General features: G+C 37.6%; 1 protein-coding gene across 2 annotated transcripts in view; it reads left to right on the top strand.

The window, feature by feature from the left end:
• The window catches only part of SerT (Serotonin transporter), a 258,831-nt gene that overhangs the window by 233,998 nt on the left and 7,480 nt on the right, over positions 1-17,353 (top strand). For both annotated transcript variants that reach the window (XM_067772402.1, XM_067772403.1), the window contains 2 exons: positions 27-205; positions 1,940-2,234. In XM_067772402.1, coding sequence (XP_067628503.1) covers positions 27-205; positions 1,940-2,234 — 474 coding nt within the window. The remainder of the gene's footprint in view (positions 1-26; positions 206-1,939; positions 2,235-17,353) is intronic.

The raw sequence follows: 17,353 nt of genomic DNA on the forward strand, positions 1-17,353 counted from the left end.
ACATATGTTTCGATTCTCTTCCGTAGGTTTGGATCGATGCAGCCTCACAGATATTTTTCTCTCTAGGTCCTGGCTTTGGAACATTACTCGCCTTATCTAGTTACAATAAATTCAATAACAATTGTTATCGAGATGCGTTGATCACGAGTAGTGTTAATTGTCTCACGAGCTTTCTGGCGGGTTTTGTTATATTCTCTGTACTGGGGTAAGTGCAATCCAAACGAATAATATTTAACATCTCAAAATGTGCCTAATTGAGTTTATATAATATCCAATATATGGCTTAATTGAAAAGATGACCATGAAAAATAATTCTTCCGTAGGTAGAGTAGAAAATCATTATAAATTGACTGCCGTTGTGAAGATGGCCTATATTCGCGATGTATTTAAAAACGCCATATTTTAAAGTGTGTATTTTAATAGAGAGTAAGCTCTCCTCGGAGGTATATCGCGCCAAACTCTCCGTTCTTTGGCAAATACTAAAGATTTTTAGAACCTTTGCTACTTGCTGCTCCCATATCTGATAGCTGTGCCACTCTTAAGAGCTAGCGTCTTAGCCTTGCGAGCGTAGGGCATGAACACAAAACGTACTCGATCGTTTCCTCCTCCAACCCGCATTTCCCACATCTGCTATCACTAATCAGGTCTTATTTAAAAGCATGTGATACCAGAATTCAGTGGCTAATCAGAATACCTATCATAAGCCTACAGTCCTATTTTTTTAATGATAACAGTAACTTTGTTATGGCGTTTTCTTTTCTGAAAAAAATGTTACACTCATTTTGCATTCATGAATTCTAACTTTTAAACTAAGTCATCTGGCGCTATGCAAAATGACTAAATTTGTAGGCAATTATGCCCCTTTTCTTATTCAGTGGAAAATATTTTGTGAATGGAGCCCACAAATTCAAGAAAGAGCTGAGAATATTCAACAGGGTGACACCAGTTTTACAAAAGAACCCCCCATTATTCTCAGTTTGTAAGAACTGCACATGATTTGCGACACTTTACAGTCTTGTGCTTGGTTCCACGTCTTTCCTGATTGGCCGATCATTCGCCACTCGAGCCTTCTTTTAATCCCAATCTGATCTGGACGTCTAAGGGAAAAGTTTTGAGGGATGCGACGTTCTCAGCTATCTATTCCCTTATGCTAAGGGGCACTGTATAGATGTATACTTTTCCAGGGATTGTTTACACTGTAACACGCTTTTAGATGTTGTGCTATGCGAGACTATTGCCTTAGTTGCTGCTTGGTTAGCTGTTAAAATAAAAATTGACGCGCCTCCAGTTCAAGCTATTTTACGCCAGTGTTTATATTGCTTTGGTCAGGGCGACTTCTTCCGCCTGAAAAACACTACAGTGATCTGAGTTTGGAACCATCAGTGTACTCTTATGTCGCCTGGAAACACCTTTGAAGCACGAAATTTAACATAGATGGTAACTAGGACATGTGTCTGAATTGCACTTATTCATCAGCTAGCTTCTCGGAAGCTGAGTATTGAGCTCGAAATCTCCAACATTCATACTTTATACTAGTGTAAAGGCATCTCAGCCATATCAACGCAGCCAAAGGAATGCCCCGCTGCTCGCTTTGCAATTGGTCCCTAAGTGCGGCCTTTTTGTTGCTATTCCTTTATAGACCATTAGGTACATACTAATTCTATTTGTTTTTAATCCTAATTTTGTGGAATACACTGGATTTATAGCGAAGCTTTTAAAGCAATAATTTCGCTTCTCACTATTATATCAATATTATTATCTGTGTTTAATTAGCGACAGATGCTCATATTACTTTTTTTATACAATTGTTTTTGATATTAATGAAACGGGGCAAAAAAACAGTATGAGCATGTCTCGCTAATTAAATATAGATATCGTTTATAGTTTGATTTCATATATCGTAATTATAATACATTTTCTACTCCTTTTCCATTTCCAGCTACATGGCTCATGTACAGAAAACTACAATTGATAAAGTTGGCCTCGAGGGTCCTGGCCTTGTATTCATAGTTTATCCAGAGGCCATTGCCACAATGAGTGGCTCGGTATTTTGGTCCATTATTTTCTTTCTTATGCTTATCACATTGGGTTTAGATAGTACATTTGGTGGTTTAGAAGCGATGATAACAGCAGTCTGTGATGAATATCCACGTGCCATTGGACGACGACGGGAAATTTTCGTGCTGCTACTTTTGGCTTGCATTTATCTATGTGCTCTGCCGACTATGACTTACGTAAGTATAGACAACTTGAATATTTGATGTTTGTAGGTACATATGTACATATGTAAATGCATTAAATTATATATTGAAAGAAAAGAAGCTAGTAAAATCAACCAATCAGGTTTGTTGTTCTTGAATTAACAGACATGCAGAAAAGATCATCGCATTATGGTTAATTTAACCGAATTTTTTTGTAAAGAAAACAAATTTGTTTAGTTATTTCAGCAGAAGAAAAACTGTAGGTCTCAAGCTAACAATATTCTATAAAAATTACAGATTGTCAATCAATCGAACTGATTTTTCTGTTAAAATTACTCATTTCATTGGTCATTTCAACAAGGCACAACAGTTAATATTTTGCATATGCATCAGGTAATTTTAAAGAGAAACTTTTGATCATGGACAGAAACCAACAGCTACTGTTATTCTAATTTTGACGGACATCTGTCAGTGACATTAATAATTGTAAGTAAAATAATAGTTTAAAGAAATTAAAAAAAACATGCTTTTATAGCTAACCGAACTAAAAAATAAAAAATAATTTTCAATTAAAAAGAGTTTATATAACAGTAGTAGAAGGTCATACAATCATTTATAGTTAATCACCTCATAATAAAATTATAATAAAATTTAAGTTATTAACAGAATAATTTAATTCAGATTAAAAAGCGTGGGGTGCATTTGACTACATTTCATATATTTCCTCTCAGATAGTTGCCAATAGAATGATTGTAACATTCAATATCAAGCACCCCACGCTTTTTACTGTGAATTAAATTATTCTGTTAATAACTTAAATTTTATTATAATTTCATTTTGAGGTGATTAACTATAAATGATTGTATGACCTTCTACTACTGTTATATAAACTCTTTTTAATTGAAAATTATTTTCTATTTTTTAGTTCGGTTAGCTATAAAAGCGTGTTTTTTTAGTTTTTTTAAACTATTATTTATTTTTAATTTTTTAGTTCAATTGTTTTTGTTTTTATCGGCCTATTGATAAATGATTCAAGGTTCGATTCGAGATCAAGGCCAGAACAATAATTTTTTTCTAATGATAATTATTGTTATTTTTTAATTTTTCTAAATTTGAAAAATTTTATCATGGTTCAATTATGTACAGGTTGGCTCATCTCATCAGCTGATTTTAGTTATGTCATTGCGTGGTCGAAGGGATTGTCAAAAGGAGATGGCAAACTCAAAATGAAACGAACACATTGGCAACATTTTACTTACACATACAAAAACTGCTAAGTTTTATGTTTCCATTCCATACCATTCGCACCAACACTAATACACAGATTTTGACAATTTGAACAGACATTTTTTGTTGCTTTACAGATGAGCCAACCTGTATATAGTTGAACCATGAATTGTATTTTGTTTTTGGAATAGTAAGTAGAAAATTTTTCAGACAACCTGCCATAGCTGCGCAGATGGAGGCGCCTGATATCCCCTCATGACCAAGGGCTAGAGCCTGGGTTCCAGTGACGCCAACGGACCCAGCTGACATCCTGGAGCTGCTCCAGGAGTACAACCCGCCACAGGTTTGAAAGTCAACCCGGATAAAACCGAGGTTGTCCTCTTCACGAGGAGGTACAAAGTACCAAATCTTACACCGCCAAGAATTGGGGGTACGTTCTTAGCGTTTCAAGTCAAGTATTTGGAATAGAAAGCTATTATGAAGTGACCATATAGTGGAGCGATCAAAGAAGGCAACAGCAGAGCTGTTCACCTGCAAGAGGGCAATTGGCACCTCCTGGGGTTTCTCCCCTAAAGTGACCTACTGGATTTACACAGCCATTGTGCGCCCGATTCTTCTTTATGGTGCCTTGGTCTGGTGGCCTGCACTAGCTAAAAGTACCTATCTTAAAATGCTTCAAAAGGTGCAACGGAGTTCGGAGCTCTGCATTACCGGGGCTCTCGGCTCCACTCCAGATTCCGTTACATACATACATGGATACATAGATAGATACAGGCCAAGCTAATAAAAGCGCGTTAAAAAGGGCTCCAGTATACTTTTTCGTAGATGTGCCATGCATCCACTTCTATCATTAATAAAGGAATGCGTTTTTCGCATTATGTGCAAGGTTTCAAATCTATGGCCATTTGGGGTGGTCATAAGTTCAATTGACCTTATGTCCGTTAACCTTATGTCACCCCACCATCACAATATTGCATTATCATCGAGCTTTGATACGTGTGCAAAGTTTCAATCAAACTTATAGCCATTCAAAGTGGTAATAAGGCCAATTGACCTTATGGCCGTTGACCTTATGTCACCACACTATCACATTAATGCATTGTCATCGAGCCTTGATACGTGTGCAAAGTTTCAATCAAACTTATGGCCATTCAAAGTGGTAATAAGGCCAATTGACATTATGGCCGTTGACCTTATGTCACCACACCATCACATTAATGCATTGTCATCGAGCCTTGATACGTTTGCAAAGTTTCTATCAAACTTATGGCCATTCAAAGTGGTAATAACGCCAATTGACCGTATGGCCGTTGACCTTATGTCACCACACCATCACATTAATGCATTGTCATGGAGCCTTGATACGTGCGCAAAGTTTCAATCAAACTTATGGCCATTCAAAGTGGTAATAAGGCCAATTGACCTTATGGCCGTTGACCTTATGTCACCACACCACCACATAAATGCATTTTCATCGGTCCTTGATACGTATGCAAAGTTCCAAATTAATCACACTTCTAGAAACCGGTGAAAATTAAGCTCAAAAATTCCGTTACATAGATGCAGGCCAAGCTAATAAAAGCGTGTTAAAAATAACAGAGCTAGGCGGCCACCGTGGTGTGATGGTATCGTTTTTTACGCCTACCACTCTGAATGTTCTGGGTTCAAACCTAAAAAAACAACATCAAAATCTTTAGAAAAAAGAAAAAAAAAAGCTTTCAGCATTTTTAGGCAGATTTAAGCCATTTTGCCTATAAACTTGGAGTGTGACTCGACTTGGTTGAACAGTAAAGCGGGCGTGCTAAATCCCCACTCATACGTCGTGGTACCTTGAACGACTTCATACTCAGATTGAGTTTAAACTAAATTTATACTTATGTCCTCGTTATTACAGACACTGTCATGTGTGATCCCCAAAAGATGGGTTGAATTTGGGGAAGAAAAGAATTTCGCTTCTAAATACTCCTTATATAAGAGGTGGATAATCCAAGCAAAAGCATTTGGCCTGACAGTTGCGACAATCAGATTCCAGCAGATAACAGAGCTACCAGCTCTCATGCATCTTGGTGCATCTTGTATCTTGTATACATATAAAAAGTCGATGGCGTCATTCAGCTCAGGAAACCTGGGCTTTAAGTACTTGAAGTGTAGTTTTGACTAAAAACAGAAATGTTTATCAACTTGCATTTTAACTAATACATTCCCAACTAAAGTAAAGCGAGGGGGCATGCATTAAGAAGGAAAAGAAAATAGGGCAGAATGGCGCACATTTATAGGGAGAGAAAGGGGGAGGGCCATTGACTTAAGCGAAGACGAAGAGAAAGGGGATGGGAAAGCCCGAGGAAAAATGCGTAGGGGTAGAAATATAAGGGGATATGGAACTGAAGGATGGGAAATAGGTTGGAAAAGGGGGAGGAGGAGGAATTAGATGGAAACAAGTAAGGAAGGTTAAGTTCGGGTGTAACCGAACATTACATACTCAGTTGAGAGCTATGGTGACAACATAAGGGAAAATAACCATGTAGGAAAATGAACCGAGGGTAATCCTGGAATGTGTTTGTATGACATGTGTATCAAATGAAAGGTATTAAAGAGTATTTTATGAGGGAGTGGGCCATAGTTCTATAGGTGGACGCCATTTAGGGATATCGCCATAAAGGTGGATCAGGGTTGACTCTAGAATTTGTTTGTACGATATGGGTATCAAATGAAAGGTGTTAATGAGTATTTTAAAAGGGAGTGATCCTTAGTTCCATAGGTGGACGCCGTTTCGAGATATCGCCATAAAGGTGGACCAGGGGTGACCATAGAATTTGTTTGTACGATATGGGTATAAAATGAAAGGGGTTAATGAACATTTTAAAAGGGAGTGGGCCTTAGTTCTATAGGTGCACGCCTTTTCGAGATACCGCCATAAAGGTGGACCAGGGGTGACTCTAGAATGCGTTTGTACGATATGGGTATCAAACGAAAGATGTTAATGAGTATTTTAAAAGGGCGTGGGGCTTAGTTCTATAGGTGGACGCCTTTTCGAGATATCGCCATAAAGGTGGACCAGGGGTGACTCTAGAATGTGTTTGTACGATATGGGTATCAAATTAAAGGTATTAATGAGGGTTTTAAAAGGGAGTGGTGGTAGTTGTATAGGTGGTCGCCTTTTCGAGATATCGGCATAAAAGTGGACCAGGGGTGACTCTAGAATGCGTTTGTACGATATGGGTATCAAACGAAAGGTGTTAATGAGTATTTTAAAAGGGCGCGGGGCTTAGTTCTATTGGTGGGCGCCTTTTCGAGATATCGCCATAAAGGTGGACCAGGGGTGACTCTAGAATGTGTTTGTACGATATGGGTATCAAATTAAAGGTATTAATGAGGGTTTTAAAAGGGAGTGGTGGTAGTTGTATAGGTGGTCGCCTTTTTGATATATCGGCATAAAGGTGGACCAGGGGTGACTCTAGAATGCGTTTGTACAATATGTGTATCAAGCGAAAGGTGTTAATAAGTATTTTAAAAGGGCGTGGGGCTTAGTTCTATAGGTGGACGGCTTTTCGAGATATCGCCATAAAGGTGGACCAGGGGTGGCTCTAGAATTTGTTTGTACGATATGGGTATCAAATTAAAGGTATTAATGAAGGTTTTAAACGGGAGTGGTGGTAGTTGTATAGGTGGTTGCCTTTTAGGGATATCGGCATAAAGGTGAACCAGGGGTGACTCTAGAATGCGTTTGTACAATATGGCTATCAAACGAAAGGTGTTAATGAGTATTTTAAAGGGAGTGGGCCTTAGTTCTATAGGTGGACGTCTTTTCGAGAAATCGCCATTGGACCAGGGGTTAGCGTCATCAGTTCAACTCACCTACCAAGTTTCATCGCTTTATCCGTCTTTGGTAATGAATTATCGCACTTTTTCGGTTTTTCGAAATTTTCGATATCGAAAAAGTGGGCGTAGTTATAGTCCGATATTGTTCATTTTAAATAGCGATCTGAGATGAGTACTCAGGAACCTACATACCAAATTTCATCAAGATACCTCAAAATTTACTCAAGTTATCGTGTTAACGGACAGACGGCCGGACATGGCTCAATCAAATTTTTTTTCGATACTGATGATTTTGATATATGGAAGTATATATCTATCTCGATTCCTTTATACCTGTACAACCAACCGTTATCTAATCAAAGTTAATACACTCTGTGAGCTCTGCTCAACTGAGTATAAAAAGTAAGGCCACAAAGAAACGGGAAAAGTTGCAGTAAAAAAGGAGATACAAAATAAGAAGACGAAAACAGAACAACTTCAAAAAGGTATGAATATAAAACATGCACAGACAATATTTTTGTTGTCCTCCCAATCCCGACTAATATCCGTCAAGAAGAAAGTTCTTTCCCCAAGGTCATAGAATCCGCGTCGGCCTGCTTCATAACCGCTGGGAAATTCCGGAAATTCAAGCAAACTTTCCAACAGAGGCCGCGACTTTAGCGAGAAAAGCTGACCTTGTGAGACAACAAGATCCCGGCGACCCGCAAATCATAAAATATCTAGAAACTGAAACCTCTCTTCCGGTGTTGATAAGCTATGGCCAACAGCAAAGTCCTTCTCATACCCGACTTAGTACAATTACAAAATATCCATAACATTCGGCGATAATGTTCTACCGGATGCGAAGAAATGCGTGACCGCTTTCTGCATGGATTCAAGGGGTTGATAAGCGCAATACAAAGCTATATAACTTCAAAGCTTCCGCAACCCAATTGTCAATCTGACAGGGATTCAAGGGGTTGGTAAGCGCAATACAAAGCTATATATCTTCAAACCTTCCGGTGGGGAGGGAGGCATGGCCTAATTTGGTCATATTAATCGTTCCCGAGATGGTCGGGCTAGTACCTTAATGGTGCTTTGTTACCGGAACGTACCCGATCTATATCCGGCAAAGGACCATCAACATCGATAACACTCCACAAAGCCTTCGGGGAGCGTCTTTATCGTTAATAAAACAACAACGGCGCTTTCTGCGGCAACCCGTTATGTATTCCTCCGTCGACGAAAGGCCAACAGACGTGCACATAAGCATAAACACAGCTTGCCCCCTCTACCATCACCGCCACAGAAGTTAAAAAATCCATCGCACATCCAAAGCCATCTAAAGCACTAGGCCCGGACAGGATTGCCATGCCGATGCTTAAAAACCTTGGCTATGAGGGATGAAAATACCCAGAAAAGGTTTGGAGGGCATCCCAACAGACAGATCCCGCCTCTCAGGAACATAATTTGTCACCTTCGTAACCACTGCAAAGAAATTCGGCTGTTTGAAGAAAATAACACACAAAGGCCCTCAGAAGCATCCATAAAAAGTTAGCAAATTACTACGCCAACAAATTCTTGGTGAGCCCCGTTCTCAAAGACAAATAGCTTAGACTCGCAGTTGAGGAAAGCAACCTCCCAGGGATACGCGTTCACTCTAGTTAAAATTTTGAGCATGGCTCTTCAAAAATTTAAGCTGATTGCCCTTTCGCATACGCAATGAGAGCATAATTGTGCCATGGAATGCAGATCCCTGGATAAAAAAGACTAAGAATATACAATACTAAGTACATATGCATATAGTAATTGAATGTATTTTCAACGGTAGGTTTTAGTTATCTATTTGATTGCGGTTAATTAGTTTAACTCAGATAATATTTCTCAACCATTATTCAACGCTTTACCTCTTTACCAATTGTATTTATACGTTTATCTATTTCCCAAGTCATTTAGGGTTAAGGTGGCCTTACTTACACAAATATATGTACATATCTACGAGCCATTAAATAACCACTTAACAGCATTTTATCGGTTTTATCTATGATAAAAGCTTCCCTTTTTTGCAACAAATGAAATTATGCGAAATGTTTATTTGCAATGCATTAACTCAATCTTGACCTGCATAAATAAATTTCACGCTCTTGTTGTGGCCAATAGAAGTCTACATCGCTACGAGTTTTGTTGATTATTTCTTACTTATTTCATTAGATATATTTAGCTAATATTTCAAGGTAACGCTTCCTTCCGGTCAATTTAAGTGGCTGTTATTGTACTTGTAGTTACGTATCCTTTTGTGCGCCTATTAGTTGTCAGCAGTGTTGCCATTTTAACTTTTTTATACTCAGCGTGCTTTTCACACAGAGTATATTAACTTTGATTGGATAACGGTTGGTTGTACAGGTATGGAGGAATCGAGATAGATATAGACTTCCATATATCAAAATCATCAGTATCGAAAAAAAATTTGATTAAGCCATGTCCGTCCGTCCGTCCGGCCGTCTGTCCGTTAACACGATAACTTGAGTAAATATTGAGATATATTCACCAAATTTGGTACACGAGCTTATCTGGACCCAGAATAGATTGGTATTGAAAATGAGCGAAATTGAATGATAACCGCGCCCACTTTTTATATATATAACATTTTAGAAAACACAAAAAACCTATTATTTTGTAAATAATCCACGTAGAATTCTGAAAATTGACGTGTGGACTGATATTGAGTCTCTTGATACAAATTTGAAAAATTTTTTAAAATGGACGTGGCACCGCCCACTTGTGATAAAATCAATTTTACATATATTATTAATCATAAATCAAAAATCGTTAAACCTATCGTAACAAAATTCAGCAGAGAGGTTGCCTTTACTACAAGGAATGCTTTGAATCGGTTGAGGACCACGCAAAACATAAGCTATATCTTTGCAAAAAATAACTTTATATCAATGGTATTTCATTTCCCAAGTGGATTTATAACAATAAATAGGAAAAACTTCAAATTTTAAAAAATGGGCGTGGCACTGCCCCTTTATGACTAAGCAATTTTCTATGTTTCAGGAGCCATAACTCGAAGAAAAATTAACATACCGTAATGTAATTGTGTACACATGTTTTCCATATGGCAGAAAATATTTCTAGTAAAAATGGACGGGATCGGTTAAAGACCACGGCAACTTAGATATACAACAAGTTTAAAAGGGTCGTAGACTAGAATAATAAGTTATAACTTAGCAAAAAAAAAGTTTTGAATCAATGATATTTCACTTGTCAAGTTTTATTGTAAGACGAAATGGGGAGATATTTTTTTTAACGTTCGGTTTTTTCTTTTTTGTTATAAATTTTTTTTATTAAATTCATCCCTCTATATTTTGATATCATAGTACTTTTGAGCTGTTTTAACTACAGAATGGCTGAACCGATTTTAAATATCATGGTACCATTAGAAAGGTATACAAATAGGTTTTCGAAAACGTCTTAAATAAATGTTTTCATCCATTTCAAAGCAATAAGCTAGGAAACGGATAATGTTGGCATTATGGTAGGCAGAAATCGAGGCATAGTAACTTTATTAAGTCAACATCAACCTAATATCATTTTCGTTCCGTGTGCTTGCCACTCGATTCTATGACTGTTTCATCTGCTTCGAAACCGCTTCCGATCGAAATTGAATTTTCAATTTCAGAAACATTTAACTGGGTTTATAAGTCCACATGTACACAAAACGGCTTTGCAATGATAATATATGCTGCGTAGAACGACGAACTCGGCCCATTGCAAATCGCATCCACACGAATGTCAACAGGTATAATATTTATTTGAAAGATACCGCTGTGTATAAGGCTTATAGCTCATATAAAGTAAAACCTACTTATTAAAGGGAACTACTTGCTGTATTAGGAATTAATAAAACGTATAGAAAATTGCCTTAAACTGTTTAGCCTTTTTTTAGCTTTTTTTTTCCATCTAGATTTTTTTTGAAAAAGTTATGGCAGCACTGGTTGTCCGATACCTTTTTTTTTGTTTATTCTCTCTCTCTCTTATGCACTTTGGTGCCACATATTTATTTATTTCAACGTCTTCAAGGTGTAGCGCCATTTGTAACAGCTGTCATCGTCAATGCTTGTTACTAGATTTATTTATTGTTGTGTGCTTAGTTCTTGACTAGAACTTGTCTTTAAAACCTCTTTGCCGTTTGTTCTCCTTTCACTTGACTTTGCCTAAGCAGCAGATAGAGGATAATGGACGTTATCACTTTGTTTGATTACATTAGAAATTATAATTTCTCGCATTTAGTCGTATATCCATCGAAGTATGTGTTTACTTAATCATTGCTTTCTACACATACATACATATATTAGGTGTTTCCGTAAAAGTGTATACCAACAGCGAAAAATTTAACTTTTACTTAGGATATTTTTTTAAACGGTTTTATTTAGCTTGACTTGACAGGCTGGTTGGTTAGCTGGCACGAATTTTGTAATTGAAATTTAAGTAACTTCCCGATAATCTACAAGGTTGAAAATTGGAATATAGTTCAGAGCCCGATTAAAATGCAATAATAAGAAAAAAATCGCCGCTAGGTGGCGTAAGGATCGAGATATTCACAAAACTTGTATTTGTATTCCGATTTGGCTCATATTTAGAACACATAATACATACAAGAATAGAAAGCGACCTGTGAAAAAAATCGCCGCTAGGTGGCGCAACGATCGAGATATTCACAAAAATCGTATTTGTGATCCGATTTGGCTCATATTTGGAACACATAATACATACATGAATAGAAATTGGCATATGAAAAAAAATCGCCGCTAGGTGGCGCAAGGATCGAGATATTCACAAAAATCGTATTTGTGGTCCGATTTGGCTCATATTTGGAACACATAATACATACAAGAATAGAAAGCGACCTATGAAAAAAATCGCCGCTCGGTGGCGCAAGGATCGAGATATTCACAAAAATCGAATTTGTGGTCCGATTTCGCTCATATTTGGAGCACTAATACATACAAGAACAAAAAGCGACCTATGAAAAAAAATCGCCGCTTGGTATCGCAAGGATCGAGATATTCACAAAAATCGTATTTTTTATCCGATTTGGCTCATATTTGGAACACATAATACATACACGAATAGAAAGCGGCATATGAAAAAAATCGCCGCTAGGTGGCGCAAGGATCGAGATATTCACAAAAATCGTATTTGTGGTCCGATTTGGCTCATATTTAGAACACATAATACATACAAGAACAAAAAGCGACCTATGAAAAAAATCGCCGCTTGGTGGCGCAAGGATCGAGATATTCACAAAAATCGTATTTGTTATCCGATTTGGCTCATATTTTAAGCACATAATACATATACGAATAGAAAGCGACATATGAAAAAACCGCCACTAGGTGGCGCAAGGATCGAGATATTCACAAAAATCGTATTTGTGGTCCGATTTGGCTCATATTTGGAACACATAATACATACAAGAATAGAAAGAGACCTATGAAAACAATCGCCGCTAGGTGGCGCAAGGATCGAGATATTCACAAAAATCGTATTTGTTATCCGATTTGGCTCATATTTGGAACACATAATACATATACGAATAGAAAGCGACATATAAAAAAATCGCCGCTAGGTGGCGCAAGGATCGAGATATTCACAAAAATCGTATTTGCGGTCCGATTTGGCTCATATTTGGAGCACATAATACATACAAGAACAAAAAGCGACCTATGAAAAAAATCGCCGCTTGGTGGCACAAGGATCGAGATATTCACAAAAATCGTATTTGTTATCCGATTTGGCTCATATTTGGAACACATAATACATATACGAATAGAAAGCGACATATGAAAAAATCGCCGCTAGGTGGCGCAAGGATCGAGATATTCACAAAAATCGTATTTGTGGTCCGATTTGGCTCATATTTGGAGCACATAATACATACATGAATAGAAAGCGGCATAGAAAAAAATCGCCGCTAGGTGGCGCATGGAGCGAGATATTCACAAAAATCGTATTTGTGGTCCGATTTGGCTTATATTTGGAACACATAATACATACAAGAATAGAAAGCGACCTATGAAAAAATCGCCGCTAGGTGGCGCAAGGATCGAGATATTCACAAAAATCGTATTTGTGGTCCGATTTGGCTCATATTTGGAGCACATAATACATACAAAAACAAAAAGCGACCTATGAAAAAAAATCGCCGCTTGGTGGCGAAAGGATCGAGATATTCACAAAAATCGTATTTGTTATCCGATTTGGCTCATATTTGGAACACATAATACATATACGAATAGAAAGCGACATATGAAAAAAATCGCCGCTAGGTGGCGCAAGGATCGAGATATTCACAAAAATCGTATTTGTTATCCGATTTGGCTCATATTTGGAGCACATAATACATACAAGAACAAAAAGCGACCTATGAAAAAAATCGCCGCTTGGTGGCGCAAGGATCGAGATATTCACAAAAATCGTATTTGTTATCCGATTTGGCTCATATTTGGAACACATAATACATACAAGGATAGAAAGCGGCATATGAAAAAAATCGCCGCTAGGTGGCGCAAGGATCGAGATATTCACAAAAATCGTATTTGTGGTCCGATTTGGCTCATATTTAGAACACATAATACATACAAGAACAAAAAGCGACCTATGAAAAAAAATCGCCGCTTGGTGGCGCAAGGATCGAGATATTCACAAAAATCGTATTTGTTATCCGATTTGGCTCATATTTGAATCACATAATACATATACGAATAGAAAGCGACATATGAAAAAATCGCCACTAGGTGGCGCAAGGATCGAGATATTCACAAAAATCGTATTTGTGGTCCGATTTGGCTCATATTTGGAACACATAATACATACAAGAATAGAAAGAGACTGTGGCATACCTACCTGTTAATTTTCTACTTTAACAATTATTCGATTTAAAAAAAAAAAAAAAAAAAAAAAAACATTTTCAATTCATTTGTTGTCAGTAAAGAAAATTTTTTCAGTTAGTTGAAGAAAATTATTTTGGAGAACTGAAGATTTATCAAATAATAAAGAACGTGTTATAAAAATACATTTGTGTAATAAATCAACTTTACAATTGGTGACCCTAGACAGGAAACATGTTTCATACACCGAATAGACCAAGTGAAGCCAATAATGGGGCGGGAGATTCGTTAATTTCTGATCTGCAACAGCCGCCAACAGCATCACCCCAAACACCCGTATATCAAAGGTATCTTTTAGATGAGCCGTATCCAACATTAGAGGTTGCACGTGTGTCCGTTAAAGTTCCGCCATTTTGGAGAACAAATCCAGCTCTATGGTTCAAGCAAGTGGAGAGCCAGTTTATTACGGCTGGAATATCATCAGATGCAACAAAATTCCACACCAGTGTAGGATCCATCGAAGCGAGTGTGCTTAGTAAAGTCAGCGATCTTATTCTAAACCCACCTGAAAATAACATGTACGAAGCATTGAAATCTCGGTTGCAGGAGCGATTCATAGATTCGGAGGAAAAGCGATTAAAGAAACTGCTGCGTGACATGGAACTGGGCTGGCTTCCTGCCTTCTGCAATGTTACGTGAAATGATGGACCTGGCTGCTGGTAAAGTATCTGATGAGTTGCTGAAATCTCTATGGATGCAGCGTCTTCCGAAACAGTCACAAGCAATTTTATCTGTAAGTACTGAAAGTTTAAGTAGACTCGCCCTTATGGCAGATAAAATATTTGATACATCAGATGCTTGGGAGATAAATAGTGTTTCCAAGACTCCTTCCATAAATCATGATTTGGAATTACGTATTGAAGCTTTGACGAAGCAAGTTGAGCTACTTTCACATCGCTCTCGAAGTCATAGCCGTAATAACAACAAACGCGTTAAACAAACGAATTCCTCAAGAGCAAGAGAAAGTAAGCCTTTTTGTTGGTACCATTATAAATTCGGTGAACGTGCTAAAAAGTGCGTGCAGCCATGTAATTATACTTCACGTTCAAATAATATTTCGGAAAACCATTAGGCCCCTCGTCTAAGGTGACGGATAAGGTTGGCCAAGAAGTATGTCGCCTATTTGTTAGAGAAAATTCATTAAACATAGAATTTCTCATTGATACTGGCGCAGACGTCTCGGTGTTCCCTGCTCTTTCCAGTGAAATGTTGAATGGACCAGCATCTCTTCAGCTATTTGCTGCAAATCAATCCCCAATAAAAACATTTGGAAACAAAACATTAAAATTAAGTTTGGGCCTAAAAAGAAGTTTTCGGTGGACTTTTATTCTAGCAAATGTTAACAAGCCTATAATCGGCGCCGACTTTCTCAGCCATTACGGATTAATAATTAATCTTAAGAATAATAGAATAATAGATAACGTCTCAAACTCTATTAGTAATGCGATTTCACATATTGGGTTGTTACCACCTTCAATTAAGTCAATATTTGAAGACTCTGTTATATATCCATTACTTGAAGAATTTAAGGATCTTACCGCATCGCATGATAAAAATACACCAATTAAACATTCTGTAACGCATCACATTCAAACATCTGGCCCACCTATTTCTTCTAAAGCTCGTAAACTATCTCCTGAGAAACTACAAATTGTTAAGCGTGAGTTCGATACTATGTTAAGGCAAGGCATATGTAGGCCGTCAAAAAGTTGTTGGGCTAGTCCATTACACATGGTACCCAAACCTAATGGAGAATGGCGACTTTGTGGAGATTATCGGCGGTTAAATTCTGTGACAATTCCAGATCGTTATCCCGTTCCCCACATACATGACTTTGGTTTTCTTCTTCATGACGCAAAAGTTTTCAGCAAGGTTGATTTAGTTAAGGCTTATTACCAAATTCCGGTTGAGAGTTCTGATGTTGAAAAAACAGCTATAATTACTCCAATAGGATTGTTTGAGTTTCCTCGTATGACGTTCGGTTTGTGTAACGCTGCGCAAACTTTCCAACGCTTCATCAATCAAGTTATTCGAGGACTAGATTTCTGTTATGCGTATATAGACGATATTCTGATTGCATCGAAGAATATAGACGACCATGTCAAGCATATTAAATCTCTATTTGAACGGTTTCGAGAGTTTGGAGTTATTATAAATACATCGAAGTCCATTTTTGCGGTACCTGAAGTTCAATTTCTTGGATACTTGGTTACAATCAATGGTTTGCAACCCTTACCTTCTCGAGTTGAGGCTATAAAAACTTACAAAACACCTGAAACAATTAAAGACTTGCGACGATTTTTGGGGATGTTAAACTTTTATCGCCGTTTCATTCCAAAAGCCGCACAGTATCAATCAAAATTACATACACTATATAGTGGAAATAAAAAGGGTGATAATAAGAAAATTCAATGGTCCCCGGAACTTACTGCAGCTTTTCAAAACTGTAAAGAGCAGTTATCTGGTGCAACACTTTTAGCGTATCCCTCGCTTAATGCGCCAACATCTTTGTGGGTTGATGCATCGGATACTGGAATGGGCGGTGTTTTACAACAACAAATACATGGTACTTGGAAGCACATCGCTTTTTACTCTAAAAAATTAACTAGCACGCAAATGAGATACAGCGCTTATGATCGTGAACTTTTAGCAGCATACTCGGTTTTAAAACACTTTCAATATTTTTTAGAGGGTAGACAATTTGCTATATAAACAGACCATAAGCCCCTTATATACGCATTTTTACAAAAGCCAGAAAAGGCATCACCGAGGCAGTTAAGGCATTTAGATTACATTGGTCAGCATACTGTCGATATTCGCCACGTTTCCGGAAAAGAAAATGTTGTAGCCGACGCCTTATCTAGAGTGGATGCAATAGCAATGTCATCGCCGTTAGATTATAAAGCGTTAGCTCTGGCTCAAGAATCTGATTCAGAATTGAAAAATTTTTTAAGTACAGCGGACTCTTGCCTTGAGTTAAGAAAAATGAAAATTCCAGAAGTTAATGTTGAAATCTTTTGTGATGTCTCTACAAAAAACATACGTCCGTATATTACACCAACATTTCGAAAACCTCTCTTCGAAAGTATGCATGGACATTCTCATCCCGGAGTGCGAGCGTCAGTAAATTTACTCCGAAATCGTTTTGTTTGGCCATCAATTTCCAAAGAT

This window comes from Eurosta solidaginis, chromosome 3 (assembly GCF_040869045.1).
Source record: "Eurosta solidaginis isolate ZX-2024a chromosome 3, ASM4086904v1, whole genome shotgun sequence".
Taxonomy (NCBI): domain Eukaryota; kingdom Metazoa; phylum Arthropoda; class Insecta; order Diptera; family Tephritidae; genus Eurosta; species Eurosta solidaginis.